We start from the raw sequence: 20,504 nt of genomic DNA, 5'->3' as shown, positions 1-20,504 counted from the left end.
AGCCGATTCTATTTTGGTTGAGGTCTGAATCCAGATCTGGCCTATCAGATCAGTGGGATACAAAACGTAAACCATTCAGCCTGGTGGAGGGATGCGTTCTACCGAGTGCCGTTGTAGTTACACCTAATTTTGAATGAGGGCAAAAGACACAAAGTGTACCGTCTTCAAGTTGTTCTCGAAGAGGTGCCAGTTTGGCTCAATGACCTCGCACATCATATAATATTGGATGTTCTGCATGAAATTCAGCATGCGTTGCCGCAGGGCAAAGGCCACCCTAATCCTGCACCAACACAAAAGTAAATACCGATTCAAGCATCACAGCAATTCAACAGTCGTTTTGCAAATGCAGTGTGCAGACAGCCTGCGACATCGTACCACTTGCTGGATTTCAGAAAGTCCACCTTTACGGCCTTGTTGATGAGCCATAAGTTGCATAGTTGCCGTTCCACGTACTTGCAGTAGAAAAGATGTCGAAAGATCATCTGGTAGCGTGTCAGGGATTTTCTGAGCACGTACAATAAGTCATCACAAATGCAAACAGAGCATTGTACTTTTTAAATATAACGAGATAACATGAACTTGTTGTGCCGAAAGAAGCTTCTACAAATAAAACTGACAATATCATTTGGACAGAACAATTGGAAGCTGGCTTCCATAAGATATGAACTATTATGTTGAGCATCTGTCGCTCTCTCAGCCATCTGACCCTCCACAGCTGCTCTAGGGGGCACACGTTCTTCGAGTAAATCCTTCCTGGTTAAAATCATTAAAATGTACGATTATGGCACACCTCGACTTTATTTATTACTCTCCCATTTGTGGAACAACTTTCCTGAAACGGTTGAATCCCACTCTTCCCTGCAAGGCCTCAAACAGGCGGTGCACTTCTGCCCATGTCATCCCCACCCCTACCCGCAACCTTTTCTACCCACATTAACCTTACATAACCTAACACATTTACCTAATTGCAGGTAAATGCATTTTCACTCATCCTCTTTTCCTGTTTGTTCATTCCCTTGCTCATTGTGTCCAACTGTAGCACTACTTGACCCATTGTCAGTTTGATGCTTTTCAATTGTTTGTCACCACGAGTGTCGATCTCGTATCAAAAAAACAAAATACCACCTGCTTATGATGAGAGACAATGGCCACATGACGGTGTAGTCAAACGAAAAGGCCTCAATGCCACTGAGCATAAATCCTGGTGAGTCGGTAGCAGCCAGTGACTTTTCCTGCTGAGTCTCAATCGCCAAAACTCGCAGCAGCTGTGTAATCAGGTCATGGGGCATCAGTTCGATCTGGAAGCGGACCCATTTGGATACATGTCATCACAACAGCAACAGGCAAATTACAGCAAAGCATTGTGCATAAAGCCAAATTACTTGCTGCACAGTCACCTGTGAAATGTGGTGACCTCTGCTCAACTCTGTGGCAGTTAGCATGTCATTGGCAAGGAAGCAACAGGTCTAAACAAACCAGTAAGTCTGGGTAGGGGACAAATGAAGTATAGTCAAAGTCTTGAGGAGTAAACCTCAATGACAAAAAAAAAATAAAAAATCCTGATGTCAGCAACAGGGCCTCGGTAGTTAAAATGGCGAAGCAGAAAGACTTGCGAAGACATGCAAACGGCGAATCGTAAGGCAGTTACATGGCATTTCAATGACCAAGATCACAAATTCTGATAAAATGAATACTGCATACTCATGTTGAACTTGTGACCACACGAGTGAAATCAGCAAACAAAATGACAATGAAAAAAACACATATCTCAACCATACTGCATCGGTCGTCGCGCGCATCCCCCAGACAGCGAGCAGGCTGGGATAAAAGTTAGTTACTGGTCAACCAGCACAACACCACCACCACCACCACCACCATCAACAGCAGAATCTTCGAAAATGTAAACATCCAATTTTTGTAGCAACATTCAATGCACGGACACTTAGCTCAGGGGATAATATGAAAGAAGCTGTTACACGTGCGGAAAAGTATGGCATCAGTGTAATCTGCCTTCAAGAATACCACATTTACCATGATGATGTCGACATCTGTTATCAAGGAGTAGGAAAAGGGTGGACTTTAGTTCCTAGCTCAGCCACTAAGAAACCCTTGAACGCTTCAGTTGGGGTTTTGGCCGACTTATCAGCAACACTACAAAAAAAAAAAAAACTTAATAACAATGAGTCAGTCTATCACTAGCCGTATGATGGTAGCAACCTTCAACGGTAATCCTGAAGCAACAATAATATCATGCTATAGTCCGACCAACATATCATCGAAGGAAGATGCATTGGCATTCTACGATCAGCTGATGCAACTCGTAAATGATGTCCCCAAACATATCATCGTCATCGCCAGAGAAAACTCAGTCCAGCTGAGTGTCAGATCAAATATAACTGCTACCAATAGGAAAGGTAGATCTATTAGATCTTAATAGTAATGTGTTCTTAAAATGGAAAGGTAAACTCTGGACTTTCACTTATGCCACCCCACCATAGAGCAGAGATAGATTACATTCTTAACTAGAGGGGGAGCACTCGGGAGAGTGCAAAACCTCCACCACCAATACTGCTGGGTCACTCAAGTGAACCTTATATCTTATTCATTAAATATGATGTCAACAGTGCTGACAGAGTTATAGTTCTTTTCTCCAACATTGTTTTTTTTTTTGGGGGGGGGGGTTGGAAATCACTTAAAACATGTAAAAATGCCAAAAAAAAATTTGAAATTTTGTTTGAAAAAAAGTTGCAAACATTTTTTTTTCTCCCCAAATTTTTTTTTTTGGGGGGGGGGGTGGAAATCACTTAAAACATGTAAAAATGCAAAAAAAAAAATTGGGGGGGGGGTAACAATTTTTTGGGGGGTTGGAAATCACTTAAAATATGTAGAAATGAAAAAAAAAAAATTTTCTCTAACAATTTTTTTTTTGAGAGAGGGGTTGGAAATCACTTAAAACATGTAGAAATGCAAAAAAAATTCTCTATTTTTTGGGGGGTAAAAAAAATTTTGGGGGGGTTGGGAATCACATAAAACATGTAGAAATGCAAAAAAAATTTTTTTTCTCTAACAATTTTTTGGGGGGGTTGAAAATCACTTAAAACATGTAGAAATGAAAAAAAAAATCCTCTATTGTTTGGGGGGTAAAAAAAAAATTTGGGGGGGGTTGGGAATCACATAAAACATGTAGAAATGCAAAAAAAAACAATTTTTTTCTCTAACAATTTATTTCTTGGGGGGGGGGGGACCAAGTCCAAAATTTAATGGCATGATCCTTGGACCATATCTAACCCCCCCCCACCAAGTTTCGTCGAAATCCGTCGAGGAGTTTTTCCGTAATACTGTTCACAAACAAACAAACAAACAAACAAATAAGTAACAAACAGAAAGGGGTGAAAACAGTAACCTCCATCCATCTTCGAAGATGGCGGAGGTTAACAACAAAAAGTGGAAAAAAAAGTGCCATGAACTGCGAATTGTCCGGCAGCTTTCACTCGGTAGGTTCAGATCATCGGACAATAACCGCTAAAGTAAGATTAAGTCTGCGAGCAAACATCAAAAGTAAACAACCACGACAGTACGACTGGAGCAAGCTGACAAAAGATTAAAATCCTTGATGCATATACATTATACAGTGAAAGTGAAATAACCGATGTGAAGTACTGCAAGCAGCCACAAGCTCCCAAACGGCCGATGCTATGTACAACAATATCAGTGATGCTCACAATTACGCAGCTGAGAAACATGCACCAAAAGAGATTAATCGCAAACGTCGAACGCCAAGGGAAGATGAAAATGTAAGAGAAAAGTGTGCGGCAATGAAATATGCGTACATTGCAAAGCCTGCCAATGGAACTGAAACTTGCATATCGGCAAAGATCTACAACAGATTGCTGCGATACAGGATAAGACCGCACATCGAGTCAATACTGTGAAACAATCAAAACGGGTTTCACCTAAACCGATCAACAACAGTACAAATCCTGATACTTCAGAGAATCATTGAGGGGATAAAAGCAGAGTTTACCTGCGATATTGACTTTCATCAATTTTCCAAGGCATTTGATTCGATATACCACAACAAAGTAATCAGATCCCAATTGCATAAGGCATTCCTCAAACATTTGTGAAAGCCATAGGTATTATGTATTGGGATACAACAGCTCGCATGCACGCACCCAACAGTGAAACGGACTTCTTCCAGATACTGGCCGGAATCCTCCAAGCGGACTACCTCGCACCCGACCTCTTTATCACCACTCTCAAGTTTGCTCTACGATCAGCAATCAATGGGTATGAGCAGCTAGGATTCATCCGAAATGAGAGGCGTAGCAGTCATTACCCAGCTATCACGATCACAGATACCAATTTCGTCAACGATGTCAGCCTTCTCTCCGACACGTGAGCTGAAGCACAACAACTACACAGGGTTGAGTGTGCAGCTGCAGAAGTCTCTCATCATCATCAACAAAGAAAAGACCAAGTTCATATCGTTTGGCAACATTGGTGATCCCATCTCTCTCAGAGGTACCAAATTGAAGTGTGTCCCAGATTTCCAATATCTGGAGTCATACGTTGACAACACTGCAAAGGACATGGAGGTCGAGATTGCGAAAGCCTGGTCAGCGTCGGCAATGATGAATGTTGTTTGGAGGAGTGACCGATGCAGAGAATTGAAGAAACACTTTTTCCGCACCACATTCAAAGGTGTTCTCCGATACGGAGCAGAAACTTGGACGATGATCAACACACTGTCCATATGGTTCGACAGTGTATACACCAGACTCCTCAGGGCATCACTCAATGTATCATGGAGAGCACACCAGACTAAGGAACAGCTATATGAAAATATTCCCAGTGTCAGAGCCACTAATCCAGAAATGTCTCAGGTTCAGTGGACACTGCTGGAGAAGTGACAGAGATGACCAATATGGTACTTTTCTGGGAACTCGAGGATGTCCCGCTTCTTCCTTTGTCGATACGCTGGAACACGACACTAAAATCAACAGACGTAACCTCCCTAAAGGCCCAGTCACACCTTGACGTTTTAGCCAGCAATGGCAACGTATCAAAATGTATGTAAAACGCTGGCTTCCGCTGAACTTTTGATGTTTTTCTTAAAGATTCGGACGTATTCATTACGAGTTGGTCGTATGCATAACATATTAGTAATGGACACAGAACGTTTTGTTGTCTTATGGATAACTTATACCAACGAATGCTTAGCCTGTTGTTGGCGTTCACAACCTATGCCCAACGATAGTCTAACTTATGCATAGCGTGCTGCACGTATCGCAGACGATCACGTGGTGTAGCCTATTAAAAGGCTGCCACAACGATTCAAATCATAACTGCCGGAGAAATGGAAGTGTCAACATCGCAGTCACACCTTGACGATCTTGCCAGTGTATGCTGACCTCTGAAAAATGCGTCTAAAACACTGGCGCACGTCAAATACGGTATGGGTAAGTTTGGTATATGTGAATAGAACAATAAAGTACGCTATCATACGTCGTAGTAAGTGGAGTAAGTCTTGAAATTTTAAACGTTAAAAATTTTACGACGTACTTGCCATATGCCTCACACGTTCCGCATGCGATGGGAATAAGTTGTACGCACGATATGCGATCGTTGGCACACGTCGACAAAAGTTACTCATAAGTCGAAACACAGCGAGGTAATGGTTATCGTCAGTGTTCCGGACTCCCTGGTTTTGGTTTTTTTTTTCCTTCGGTATGACGGTGATGTTGACACTTCGATTTCTAGTGGGGTTATAATATAATATAATTAATAGGCTGCCGCTCAACAATTTAAATCATAACCGCACTAGAAATCGAAGTGTCAACATCACCGTCATACTGAAGAAAAAAAAACAAAAAACAGGGAGTCTGGAACACTGACGCTAACCATTACCTTGACGTGTTTCGACTTCTGAGTAACTTACAAGTAACTTTTGTCGACGTGTGCCAACGATCGCATATCGTGCCTACAACTCGTTACTCATAGGTTAGAAATAGGTTTCGGGTACGCTAAACATTACCTCGACGTGTTTCGACTTATGATTAACTTACAAGTAACGTGCCTCGACGTGTGTCAACGATCGCATAACGTGCCTCGACGTGTGTCAACGATCGTGTAACGTGCCTACAACACTTTACTCATAGGTAAGAAATAAGTTTCGGGTATGTTAAACATTACCTTGACGTGTTTCGACTTATGAGTAACTTACAAGTAACGTGTGTCGACGTGTGTCAACGATCGCGTAACGTGCCGACAACTTATGGCCAGCGTAGCGGAACTTGTGAGTCATACGCTGACATAAGTCGTAAAATTTCAAGCATGAAAAAATTTGAGGACAACCGCAAAGTACAACGTTTAAAGCCAGCGTACGACGTATGGCAGTGTTTTTCAGCGTGCTCTCAATGTCTCCAAAACTTACCCATAACGTATTCGACGTGTGCCAGCGTTTTAGACAAATTTTTCAAAAATCAACATAAGCTGGCTAAAACGTCAAGGTGTGACTGGGCCTTAAAGCAATGGCGAGAAGAGAACAATGGAACAAGAATGTCTGTCGTGTCCAATTACGATCGACCTGATGATGAGCAGGGAAGTAGAAAAAAAAAAGAAGAAAAAAAAAAAAGACAAGCCCACCCGATTCCAAGATGTGAGCAAATCATCTTAACAGGAACACGTTTTCACAAATAACATCCTTCAAACATGATCATAAAAAGGAAGCTGCCAAAAGACACAAGACAGTCAAAAATTATCTGTCAAATATAAATAGAGTTCAAACTCCAATAAACCTGGTGTTATAATCCAGAAGTGAACTGTGAAATCTCGGCCTGGTGGTGGCGAGGGTCGTGCGGGCAAACGATTTCTGAGTTCATTGCCAAAATATCAGTCTTTATTCTGTTCATTTTTAAGAACAATTTTTTTTACGATATTCACATTCAAGAACTTCTCAAACAAAACTAATGTCAATCATACTCATTAACATTGAGCTGTGTTCTCGTTCAGGGTGTTTGTGGTGAATTGAAGGTCGTGACGTGTGATCACATGTTGCACGGCTCGAGCACGGAAGAGATAAAGCTGAGGTTCGGCACGGTCGGGGGTGATTGTCCCAGGGGCATTGTCGTTTTACGGCGGCGGTTCACTTGGTGCTCGTTGAATGGTGAGAATTGAGAGTATATCGGACTCCGTGCTTATACTGATTTATTTTGCGGTGATTAGTTCCGCGTGTATACCTTACTGCTTATGTACTCCTTGCTGCGCCTGTATTCCCTGGTGTGCCCGTAGAAGCGGCTTCAATCAAATGGAATAAAGCCTATACTCTGAAGGTTCTTCTCTCGTTTTCATTTCAATTTATTCCATTTGGTTTTCTCGGCTCTCTCAACCAACGATGGACAAGATCTACAAACCGGAGAGGTTCGACGCAGACCCAAACGCGACTGACTCAGAAATGAAATGGTCGCATTGGTTCCGTTCCTTCTCACACTATCTGACCATCATCGAAGAGGGAGCTGACAAATTGGCCGCCCTTGTGAATCATGTCTCGCCCAGCGTATACAGGCTCTTCTCAGAGTGTGACACCTACGAAGCAGCGATCGACGTGCTGCAGGCGCTCTACGTGAAGCGCAAGAACGAGGTATACATACGACATATTCTCAACACACGCAAGCAAGCAGCCGGGGAGACAATCGATCAGTTCCTGCAAGCTCTGAAACAGCTGGGAAAAGACGGCAGCTTCCGGGCCGTAAACGCCGAGGAACACCGAAATGAAGCGACCCGGGAGGCATTTATCCAAGGACTTAGATCAGCCCACATACGGCAACGCTTACTAGAGAAAGCGCAACCCACTCTTGAAAAGGTAGTCGATCAGGCTCGAGCGATGGATACGGCTCAGCAGCAATCTAAGTCATTTGGGACACCGATGCTGCTAATGAACGCTGCTACGGTGGAAACTCAAGGAACCCCACAGACACAGACACAGCCTGACACAGGGGATGGAGAAAAACCCGAGGAGCCGGATACCCAGACCTCGTCAAACTCCTCAGCAACTACTCCGGTTGGTAAATGCTTCTTTTGTGGGTACAAAAGACACCCCCGCCACAGATGCCCCGCCAGAGATGCCACATGCATGAATTGTGACAAGAAAGGGCATTATGCCAGGGTATGTAAAGCTACTCTAAGGAGAAATAAACCCACTTCTGCGGCTCTCTACTAGCAAAAGAAACTAACTGCAGCCTCGCCGGGGAATCTATCCAAGGCTATCATCAACGTACGAATTAACGGGCATATGGCTGAGGCACTGATTGATACCGGTAGCTCTGAAAGTTTCGTCAACAGCTCGCTAGTGAAGGGCAGGAAATGGAAGATCCACCCGACAGACAATACGGTATGCATGGCCGCCACATCACTACAGTCCCGCGTACGAGGGTACTGCAATGTTGAATTGGACGTAAAAGGGTACACGCATCGGGATGTAAGGGTACTGGTGCTTCGTGATTTATGCGCAGACGTAATTCTGGGTCATAATGTCCTCAAGCAGCACACGAGCGTCGAAATACCCTTTGGAGGAAGCAAACCTCGTCTAATTTTAAATGCTTTGACCACCGCAGAGGTAACGTCCCCCCAGCTGTTCGCTAACTTGTCGCCGGTCTGTAAACCGATAGCGATCAAATCGCGGCGATATACCACTGCTGACATGAATTTCATCACTTCAGAAACCAAGCGATTACTGGAAGAAGGAATTATAGAACCGAGCGATTCGCCATGGCGCGCACAGGTGTTGGTCACCGCCAATCAGAATCATAAGAAACGAATGGTTGTCGATTATTCCCAAACGGTCAATCGTTTCACCCAACTCGACGCCTACCCTTTGCCGCGCATAGACGAGATGGTCGAACGCGTGGCCAATTATAAGATATTCAGCACCATGGATTTGCGAAGCGCCTATCATCAAATTCCCATCCGAGAGGAAGACAAACCTTACACCGCATTCCAGGCAGGTAGACGCCTCTACCAATTCAGGAGGATTCCATTCGGTGTCACGAATGGAGTAGCTTGCTTCCAACGGGTTATGGACGACATCATCTCAGATGAAAACCTCAAAGACACTTTTGTTTACGTGGACAATGTCACAGTGTGCGGTAGGGATCAGGAGGAACATGACATGAATCTGGACAGATTCTTGAGCATTGCTAGAAAATATAATCTGACTCTCAACTACGAGAAATGCGTATTCTCGGCAAGGTCAATTGACCTTCTCGGCTACACGATAGCCGACTGCACGATTAAGCCCGATCCTGAACGATTGCGCCCACTTCGTGAGCTACCCCCACCTCAGGACCTGCAGACAATGCGCCGGGTGATCGGCATGTTCGCTTACTATGAAAGATGGATTTCGCAATACTCCGAGAAAATACATCCCCTAGTGCATTGCAAAAACTTTCCACCAGATGCCGCTGTTGTAACAGCTTTCCACAACCTCAAAGATGATATCAGTAATTCCGTGGTATTATCGATCGATAGCTCGGTGCCCTTCGTGGTGGAAACAGATGCTTCAGATCACGCGATAGCTGCTACGCTTAATCAGTCTGGGCGGCCGGTCGCGTTCTTCTCGAGAACTCTCTCTGGAAGCGAGCAGAGACACTCGGCAATAGAGAAGGAGGCGTACGCCATCGTCGAAGCGCTGCGTAAATGGAGACATTGTTTACTGGGAAACCACTTCACGCTCGTTACGGACCAACGATCCGTGGCATTCATGTTTGATGGGAAAAATAACGGGAAAATTAAGAATGAAAAAATTATGAGATGGCGGATAGACCTAGCTTGCTATAGTTATGACATAGTTTACCGGCCCAGGAGGGAAAACCCTGCTGCAGACACCTTCTCTCGGGTCTACTGTTCGGCGACAATCAGTCGGGCTTTGCAAGACCTCCATGTGTCTCTGTGCCACCCGGGGGTAACCAGAATGGCACATTTCGTGCGCAGACAAAACCTTCCCTATTCTATTGAAGATATTAAACAAATGAATGCTTCATGCCCTGTTTGTGCTGAACTAAAACCCAGATTCTATGGCGCGGCTTCTGGCAGATTGATCAAGGCCACTTCTCCCTTCGAGAGACTAAACATTGACTTCAAAGGGCCCCTGCCGACCGAGACAGACAACAGATACATATTCACTGTTGTTGACAAATATTCAAGGTTCCCTTTCGCATTTCCGTGCTCGGATATGACCTCGGGCACTGTCGTGAAATGTCTGTCTGACCTCTTCGCTATGTTTGGGAAACCTTCGTACATACATTCAGACAGAGGGCCGTGTTTCATGTCGGCCGGGCTAAAACAATTCCTATTAGAGCACGGCATAGCAACTAGTCGAACGACGGGTTACAACCCACAGGGTAATGGTCAGGTGGAACGATATAATGGAGTTATTTGGAAAGCCGTAACTCTGGCGTTGAAATCAAGAGGACTGGGCCCCGAGTGGTGGGAGGTTACCCTTCTCGACGCTCTGAATTCCATACGCTCTTTGCTCTGCACGTCCACCAATGCAACTCCTCACGAACGAATGTTTACTCACCAGCGGCGTTATGTTGACGGCCAATCGGTGCCCAACTGGCTAACCCATCCCGGAACAGTGTTCATGAAACGCCCGGTCCGACAAAGCAAGTATGAACCCCTGGTGGAGGGGGTCGAACTCATCGACACTAATCCAGAGTATGCTCATGTCAGGCTCCCGGATGGCAGGGAGACCACTGTGTCGGTTCGCCATTTGGCTCCCTCAGGTACTCCTCCCGCAGGTACACCACCATCTGGCACTCCTCCCTCTGACATCCCCTCCCCAGGTGTTCCCCCCCCAGGGACTCCACCCAAGAAGGGTGACGACGGAGCTGCCGCGTTCCACCCGAGAGCGATCGGGGAGTCATCTCCGGCACGAGTCGAGGCTCACCAAGAGGATCGGAAGCCTTCCTCAAGTGAAACCGCCATCTACTCCCGGAGAGGTCGACGAATAATACCCCCTCGCCGACTCAATCTGTAAAGGGGATTATCGGCATCCTCGATGCTCATGCTCCTATATGCTCATTATATCATATATCGATGCTCATTACCATGCTCCTACAACTCAAAATAATCCTCACTGCTTGGCATGTATGCTTCTGTAGATTAGATAGTTTGCGTTGCTTGAAATGTATACTCCTATAGTGCTGAAGTAATCATGGTGCGTTAGTTGGGCCTCTAGTTACATTTTAAAGACGGGGAGAATGTGGTGAATTGAAGGTCGTGATGTGTGATCACATGTTGCACGGCTCGAGCACGGAAGCGATAAAGCTGAGGTTCGGCACGGTCGGGGGTGATTGTCCCAGGGGCATTGTCGTTTTACGGCGGCGGTTCACTTGGTGCTCGTTGAATGGTGAGAATTGAGAGTATATCGGACTCCGTGCTTATACTGATTTATTTTGCGGTGATTAGTTGCGCGTGTATACCTTACTGCTTATGTACTCCATGCTGCGTCTGTATTTCCTGGTGTGCCCGTAGAAGCGGCTCCAATCAAATGGAATAAAGCCTACACTCTGAAGGTTCATCTCTCGTTTTAATTTCAGTGCTCAACATGTTTTCAAGTTATCAAACTTACAAACAGCATCAGTTGAGCATTTTTAGAATGTGGATTTCTTTATTCAATCATTTGTGCATTTTAACTTGTTTTGATACCAATGCACACACAAAAATCTGTTTTACTCTTTAGCAGCCAGACAAATTAAAGGGTTCGATGGCCATATCGCTCACATGGGCCTGACGTTAAAAAAAAAATAATAATAAAATTGGAGATGTAACAGGTGACACCTTTATCTTTTTGACCCAACAATAGCTTTCGATAATGTTTTAGGGGCAGGGTGGATATATCCCCATCAACCTGATTTGGTGTCTTTTCATAAGGAAGTTAATCACCAATCTTCATCGAAATCCTTTGCTGGATATTCGACCAATGGTTGAAAACCAATTTCCAACTCAATCACCCCTTTGATGACCCCACCTTAAAATGAGAGTAAGGAGTCCTCAACTAAACTTGAAATTAATAATATTTTATCAACTAAAAGTTGATAACAGTTTGTTTCCTCTGGATGTAAACATACTCTTTTGTACTTCTTGTAATGTTGATAAAAAATCCAATGTTAATCTTGTCCACCAATGTAGGCTAAGGCAGCCTTCACAGAAACGAGCACTGTCGGACCCCGACATTTGCGGTTCCGCTATTTGCTGACCCCGTGTATTCACGGCTCATAAAATGTGACCTACATCTACATTTGCAGCCCTGTACTGCGTATATTTGCGGGTTTTTTTTGCAGGCATACTCGTGGTTTTTCTGACCTGTTTCTACATTCGCAGTGCTATGCTTCATGTATTCGCGTTTTTTTCGTGGGCGTATTCACAGATTTTCACGTGATTTTTGATTTCCCCCTGATGAATCATGAACTCGCTAGGAACCTATCCCCCTGGAGAAGAGACACATAATGTTATCGAACGACTGAAAAGACAAATGAAGTCTGTGGCATAAAATTCCCTAAAACATAGTTCTGGGTTTGCTGTTGAAAGTAACAAATACAAGCCATCAAAATGTGTAACAAATAAATAAATACAATTTTTTTTTTACAGACATGCCCTGGGCTGCACCTTTAGATCATCCTTGTAGGGGTCGGTATTTGCTGTGCTCATACGCAATGCAAGCTCAAGCAGAGCTTCCAAGCGCACGGGCAAAATGTCAATCACAAATTGTTTCAACTCTTCCTCCGCCAGCTCCATGAAGTTAACGAAGAAGTCTCCCATGGCCAGCAGAAAGTATTGCTTGATGCACCTTAACCGCAGAAAATGGAGGGAGGGAAAAGTATTATGGTAGCATCGAAGGTATGGGAAATAGCTACATTTTTGAGCAACTATTCTTTCCCATTTGTCCGATGCATCATCCTTGGCCATGTAAATGTTGATGTCCCATACCTCATCTCTTCCACAATACTCTCAATATTTCGATTTTCCTTTTTCCCTCCCCAGTCCTCCCTGGCTCTGATTTCTTTACTACAGTCAAAATGGACATGAAGACACAAAAATTTCAAACTTTTGTTTCGGCAAAGGTCTCGCTCGGGCAAGCCACGGACCTCAAATAATTATGGATTGTCCAGCATGTTTGAACTACAACCGCCATGGCTTTTCCACACGAGTTATAAAGTTTTGCTCCTGGAAGAGATTTTGAGTGAAAAACATGACTTGTATTCCAATGGAATCAGGAAATTGATTCACTCTTTGGAAATACAGAGAAAAGAACGAACATCTGCATTGAGGGTTTGCTGCCGGTTTACGGGAGGGGGAAAGGAGGAGCTTAATCCCTGCCATTGGCAACTCGTTCAAAACTTTTTTGTTTTCAAATCATTTTTGAATCTGCATCAAAACAGATTTAGCATCATTGAAAGGATCAATGTATAGAAAGTAAGAGGAGAAAAATACATTCCTGAATCTCGAACCATTAGTATTCCCATTCTGGTGTTCTGCCCAAAGGCAGGTTCAGTACTGCCAAAGCAATTTCTTGAAAAGGGTTATATTGGGTGGTTTGCCATTGTCTTCCCAGCTGTAGTTAGGGGCAGGAATTTTAAATTTGCCTGTGGTGCCGACGAAAGCTTGTCTATCCTTCGCCAATGACATAGTGGGACCTTTTAACGTCCAACTAATGCTAGCAGATGGGATGCACAGTTTAACGTCCATGCAAGGGACGGCACACACAATGATGAATCGCCCTGCCTGTGAAACACTGGGATTACAGTTTATAGCTGGGACAGGACTCAAAGCCAGGCTAGACAGCTGAGAGGTGAGTGTGCACACCTCCAGGCCATCCTGTCAGCCATTCTCTAACCATATTGATGATGATGATTTAAGGGAAAAATGCTCCATTTTTTATGCAATAACCCTCATTTTGTTTTAATATCCCTGATAAGACCTTGCTCAGCTCAATTCACACAACAGTCTGTCATTCCAGGCTCAATACCTCAAATACCCCATGTACCCCATCTGATTTGCACTCTGGTGGGACGACTCACCGAAGCCTTGTGAGGAGCTCCTTCTCCTCAAGCATGAACGTGAGCAAAACATGACTGGCATAGCTGTAAGCTGCTTCAATCTGCTCGACGTACGCTCGCTCCTTGAGCGTGTACACCACCTCGCTTGCCGCAGGAAATGACACATCTTGGCCACACTCTCGTACCACATTCAGGTACTTGCCTATGACGCATACAGGGCCAGGCAATCCATTTATAAATGTAATAGTCTTCTTTGAGCATTCTTAGTAAACATTCTTTACCTTCATAAAAGTTAATTTAATAGCAAGAAATGGGGAACATAACTTGCATACAAAACCAAAGATGGTATTTAACCACTCCTCCCACCACTACTGCTTCTTTTTCTTCTTGTGGGGTTGGGGCTGGGGAAAGTCTTTCATGAACCAGAGTCAAGTCTGAAGGTGGCATGAATTTGTAATTTTTCATGATGTCGGCAATAACTCTTACTCTGCACAAAATACACCATGGGACTTTTAAAGTTCATCACCTGATGCGAGGAGATACGACACCCAGCTTAACATCCATCCGAGGATTGGCACACTTTGCGATGCAACATCCAGCGTGTGAAGCACCAATCAGACGGTTTATAGTCATATCAGGCCAGGAGGAAAATCCAGACTAGACGGTTCAAAGACAACCTTCACAGCTACCTCTGCACCATATTGTCAGACGAAGCTATCATACAACTGAATGTTAAATATTCATTTCCTGGATTTTAATGACTCACATATCTGAAAACGTTTGAAAGAGAAGATTAAACTACGTCGTTTAATCAATTTTTAACACAAATATTTACTTGAGCGAAGTCGACGGTGCGTGTCGGTGCAATTTCTCCGAAATTGGCATAATGGGGTTTGAGGGCGATAAAAACGATAATAAAATGTTATTAAATTTAACTTGATGTTAAAATAAATGAATTAAATCTGAAATGGAAAATGTACTCAAATATGGTATGATTATATGTGCTTGAATATGTATCCATTTTTAATTTTAATTAACATAATCATCTCTTTCCTCTGTATTGAATGATGTCGACCTGTCCAGTAAAGATATGATAAGCAAGCCGACCTTTCAAATAAGCTTTAATTCAGGATAAAATAATTGCCTATCATTTAAAAGCGCTCTTGCTTTCCAAGGGATTTTTTTATGAAGGGCACCAGCAAGTCTGACAAGGAGTATGATTTCAATATAACTGAAATGTGGGTCTAAGGAAATGTCCAGATGTATTCACTAAGCTCTAATTGCTTCAAGATAGTATATATTCCCCAGTCTGTGAGAAGCAGACTGAATTTTAACCTACATACTATAGAAATCTATCAAAATACCCAAAAGGGTTGCAGTTTGACGTCATTCTATTATTATATGCGTCATTCTGTGCTGGGAGAGAATCTACACATCTGGGTTTGAAATATATGCCTCAATCATTCAACCAAATCAAGCTGGCGGCTGCACGAAGGCTAAAGATGAGCTCCACCTGGGAATATCAAGACCTGACAAACTGTGGCACCAGCGTTTGGAAATAAAAAATATGATGTCTCACTCGATTCTACATAAAGGACTTAACTTTATCATGCGTTTCAGAGATCTGGAGCAAGTCTGCGTTTAGATCCTCCATACACGCAAATGTATTTGTTTATGTTGTTGTTAAATAAATAAATGATTCAAATGTACAGGGTGACTTAAGAATTTCTTCTACAGTGCGCCATCAAAAATCCCCACGCTTCCCACCTAAAGCAATGTTGAAAGATGGCAAAAAACATTCCACCAGGATTGATCCAATATCAAATTTTGAGTGAAAAACTTTTTCCCCATGTTGACCCATGTGCCATGAACTGGGGGTCAAATCCAAAAGATGGTTACATATTTCAGGAGTCCACCAACGTTGATTGCATAGACAAAGTTTCATTAAACAAGCTTTTTTAAAATGTGCCCTGAATTGCATTTTTTGGTGTTTGACGTTTTGAACCCACCCCAGGAGGTGGGGCCAAAATTCATACTGCTCCCACATTTTCTTGCCATGTGGTGATCATAACTACTAAGTTTGTTGAATTTTTGCAAGTAACCGTTTCGGAGGAGAAAACGTGATGGACGGACAGACAGCCGGAGCCAATTACAATATCCTAAATTTTTATAAACTATTGACTTCATTTGCTCTTCCACCGAAGGTGGATGGAGGTTATGTTTTCACATCTGTTTGTCTTTGACCAGGATATCTCAAAAAGTTATGGACGGATTTTGAAGAAGCCTGATGGACAGGTGAATCTGTCACGAGCACAAATTGATTAGATTTTGGTGAAGATCTGGAACCGGATCCAAGAATTTTGAAGTGATTCTTCACCATTGAGAGCCAAGGCCAAAAACGATATATTGCATGATATCTCAAAAAGTTATGGACCGATTCAGACGAAAATTGGTGGATGAGTTTGGTAGGTGAAAAGATCAAGCCGATTAGATTTTGATAAAGGTCGGGATGTAGATCCAGCCAATCAGTGGGATACAAAACTGTTCAGCCAGGTGGAGGTTTGCACTTTTCACACCACGTAGTAATTCACAACTCCAATGCTGCACCTTCAGACCCACACATTTTCATACCATCTCTGGGAAAGTCATACCACAATACATAATTCTGATGAACTTTCCAACATGAAAGACCTGTGCTGAGAATCTTGTCTGCAAGGTTCTGTAAGAAAGTAGGGATGCAATGCTGCACCACGGTGTAGCGTTGGTCCCAGTACTTATCATTGTAGTCTTCCTGAATACGCTCCTTGAGCAGATCCTGTTCTTCCACCATGAATTCACTGAAAACAAGGTGGGGTGGGGGAAATTATTCAATACAATGCAGTCAAAGCACACCCCAATTAGCTACAAACTCAAGCCATGCAAAACACACTGACCTGTAAGGGTCTTGAATAATACCCTTGTATATCCACTTTTCCAGGATCTCAAAGTAAGGTACACTGGCTGCTTTGGTGAGGTACAGGCACAGTTCCTGAGCCTGAGCATCGCCGGTTGTGTTGAATGCCCTCTCGTGCAGCAGAGACAGTGTGGCTCCTCCAGTGCAGGCCCCTTTGTACACAGAAATTGCTGGAAGCCAGACAGTCCAAATTGTGAGAGGGATAGGAAGGACTCAGCAAAATGCTGTGACAAAATAACACTAACTTGCACCTAATGGCGAACTTATTTCAAATATAGTGAAGCCTTAGTGTTTTTCACTGGACTTTCATCCCAGGGATAATGAATAAAAATCTGAGTGCTAGAGCTTCGGGAATCACCAGATTGCTCGAGGACTGTCGGTAAAATCTCAGCTGCTTCAATAATGACCTTCAGGGAAAGGGTAATCTGCCTGCTTGACATAGTCTGGTTTACATGTGCCAGTACACACTTTGTGGATGCCTATTATTAACACCCCAAGGTCAACTTGCGATGGACACCAAAATGATACCAATAAAAAGGCAATATCACCTATATCCCTCTCACCACAATTAAAAATAAAATTAAAGTACTTTGAAAAACTTCATTCCGGATAAACTAAGAAGGACAAAGACGGTGAGAGAAACTCAAAATTAAATGGATTTCAAAAGTAACAATTTTTCAATAACCTAAGACCTGCAGAAAACCCACAATCCTCCGATCGCTGCTGATGTTGACGATCGCCCCTTTACCAATCCCCCAATCTTTGGGGAATCTATACTATAAGAGAGCCGTTTGTCTGTCTGTGTGTGTGTGTGTGTGTGTGTGTGTGTGTGTGTGTGTGTGTGTGTGTGTGTGTGTGTGTGTGTGTGTGTGTGTGTGTGTGTGTGTGTCGCATCACCGTTTTTCTCCGAGATGGCTGAATGGATTTTCAACAAACGTTATGAGGTTAATCAGTGAGTGCCCAGGAGTGTTTTAGTCAAAAAAAAATTTGGGAATATATATATTTTTTAAGTTAGATTTATTTTTGGAATTATATTTTATTGTAAAAATAGCTGCATAGTGTTTAAACCTTTTTGATTAATGACATCTATATTCAAGTACACAGGAGTATGAATAAACACAAAACAATTACCAGACATACAAATGCAAATGAACCTCTTCTGGAAGCAGTCAAAGTTGGGGGAACATCATCTTATTCCTGATCAGCGACATATTTATAGATCGGGGGTAAACTTAACCGAGAAACATCAATGGCACATTCAAGAGCATCCATTCAATGAAATTCATCAAATTCCACTTCTAAGGTAAAACTTTGACAATGCCTCTTAGCCAATAATCTACAGGGTGTTTACAAAGTCCTGTTACCTCCTCCGCAGAACGTGATAAATTATTATAATGAACACACAAGAGGTATAAATGTGAACAATGAATACACAAAACTTTTATTGTCATAAAAACCAAAGTAATAACATTAACATGAATGTATGTATGTATGTATTTATATATATATATATATATATGAAATTTACCAGGGTAGATGATTATTGGGGAGGGGGGGGAAGGGGAGGGGGGAAGGGAAGGAAGACTTTGGAGGGGGGGCGGTGTAATGGGACTTTGTGACCATCCTGTCTGGTACAGTACGTTTCTCTATGTGCAAAGTTAATTTTGCGATCTCTTGGTTTGGGGTCTCATGGTCATGGACACAATTGAGTTACAATTCCACAGGGTTCCCGCAAATCTCACGGGATTGAAAGTTTGACAAGCAACCGTGATGGGCCATTTTTAAATCTCTCTATTGTGCCTAAGCCTTTGTCGCAACGTGAAAGGTAATATGAAATGATCCCCGACCCCATTCCTTAGTGGGTGAAGGGAAGTGTTTTAGGCCCCCACAAAAAATATATACCGTGCAACACCATGTACCCCTGCAAGTTCTGCATAAATCATTCGCTTGCCTGATGTGTTTTCTCCCCCATCAATACATGTACTCCTGCCCATCACTTTCCCAGATGAAGAGAACATACCAATAGAGGAAAGAAGCTCCATGGTGCGAAGTGTGGGTTGCACATAGAACCAAACTTTCTGCAGCGAAAGGCCACCGTGCCGGTACAGATTCTCAAGCTGGCTCACAAGGATAAGGTATTCCTTGTGCAAGGTGCGCATAGCGGCAACCAGTGCGTGATTCACCTGACCATACTCAAACGATGACTGTTCCTCAATAAACCTGCCAGGTGAAAAAAATATTTCAAAAAATAAATAAAATAAAATAAAAGCATCAGCACAAGTGTATATATATATATATATATATATATATATATATATATATATATATATATATATATATATATATATATATATATATATATATATATATATATATATATATATATATATATATATATATGTGGCCTCAGTTCTTCACTTTTCCATTTGAGCACCGAATGTTTTTTGTCCTTCATCTCCAATTCAAAGAAACAATGAAACTTCAGAAAAGGCAAGTTATACTCCAAACTTTACGTCCTGACCAAGTTATATGACAAACGATACATGTGCACACAATACGGCTCGTCACCGAAAAAGAAAAAGCAACAACAACAATGTTTACTCCTGTCTGAATCCGTCTTGACAACTGCAGTACTTCACCCCATCAATCGTCACACTGTGAAAAATCAATGTGTTCCAATTATAAAGTACAAATTCTTTATATAGGATACAAATAAAACTAGAATAACTAGAACAGCATTCGTTAGAGCGCACAACTCCGCCAGGCTGAACAGTTTACACTTTGTATCCCACTGATAGGAATAATCTGAATCCAGACTTGAATCGAAATCTCATCAGCCTGGTCTTGTCACCGAACCAACTCAACCACCATGTTTTGTCATAAACCGTCCATAACTTTTCTTCAAATATCACGCTAAACATCGTTTTGGCTCCATCTCTCGAAGGTGAAGAATCACTTAAAAATTAATGGATCCGGATGACAATCTTCACCAAAATTGAATCGATTTGTCCTCATCACACCCCCAACCTCTCCACCAAGTTTTTTTTGAGATATCCTATACATTTTTGAGATATCCTGCTCACAGATGAACAAAACAGGGTTGATAACATAACCCCCCATCCACCTTCGGTGGAAGAGCTAATGAAGACAACAGTTTGTCAAAATTTTCTGATCAATTAAACTATATTGTTATCCCGGAAGTGGACCTGGTAACGATCGAGTAATCAGAGACGAGGGGTAGCATTCGGCCCAGCAGCTCACTGATCGATACATCCAGGCTGGGGTCAATCGAGAACGAGCGTGCAGCCATTGGTGCAGCAAGAGGCTGGGACACCAAGTATCGTCCATCGACACCTACCATCAGCCATAAGAGATCTTCCACAACCGTCTGCTCTTGGAAGGCCAGTGGCAGTGTGCCTGAAAGGGTTGAGAAAGGCAATGCGCAGCTCACCGGTGCATACTTGGACGCGTCGATTTTATCAAGAAGTTTA

General features: G+C 42.9%; 1 protein-coding gene across 1 annotated transcript in view; it reads right to left on the bottom strand.

The window, feature by feature from the left end:
• The window catches only part of TUBGCP2 (tubulin gamma complex component 2), a 51,297-nt gene that overhangs the window by 8,316 nt on the left and 22,477 nt on the right, over window positions 1-20,504 (bottom strand). Inside the window, exons 5-13 of the mRNA XM_085848849.1 lie at window positions 20,220-20,430; window positions 19,034-19,233; window positions 16,994-17,183; window positions 16,752-16,897; window positions 14,082-14,262; window positions 12,670-12,850; window positions 1,126-1,298; window positions 376-504; window positions 160-280 (exon numbers count right to left, since the gene is read on the bottom strand). Coding sequence (XP_085704975.1) covers window positions 160-280; window positions 376-504; window positions 1,126-1,298; window positions 12,670-12,850; window positions 14,082-14,262; window positions 16,752-16,897; window positions 16,994-17,183; window positions 19,034-19,233; window positions 20,220-20,430 — 1,532 coding nt within the window. The remainder of the gene's footprint in view (window positions 1-159; window positions 281-375; window positions 505-1,125; window positions 1,299-12,669; window positions 12,851-14,081; window positions 14,263-16,751; window positions 16,898-16,993; window positions 17,184-19,033; window positions 19,234-20,219; window positions 20,431-20,504) is intronic.

The sequence above is a fragment of the Eptatretus burgeri genome, chromosome 12, assembly GCF_056783735.1.
Source record: "Eptatretus burgeri isolate ZD-2024b chromosome 12, Ebu_testis_v1, whole genome shotgun sequence".
Lineage (NCBI taxonomy): Eukaryota > Metazoa > Chordata > Myxini > Myxiniformes > Myxinidae > Eptatretus > Eptatretus burgeri.
Note: the sequence above shows the minus strand (reverse complement) of the source record. Positions and strands in the feature narration are given on the sequence as shown.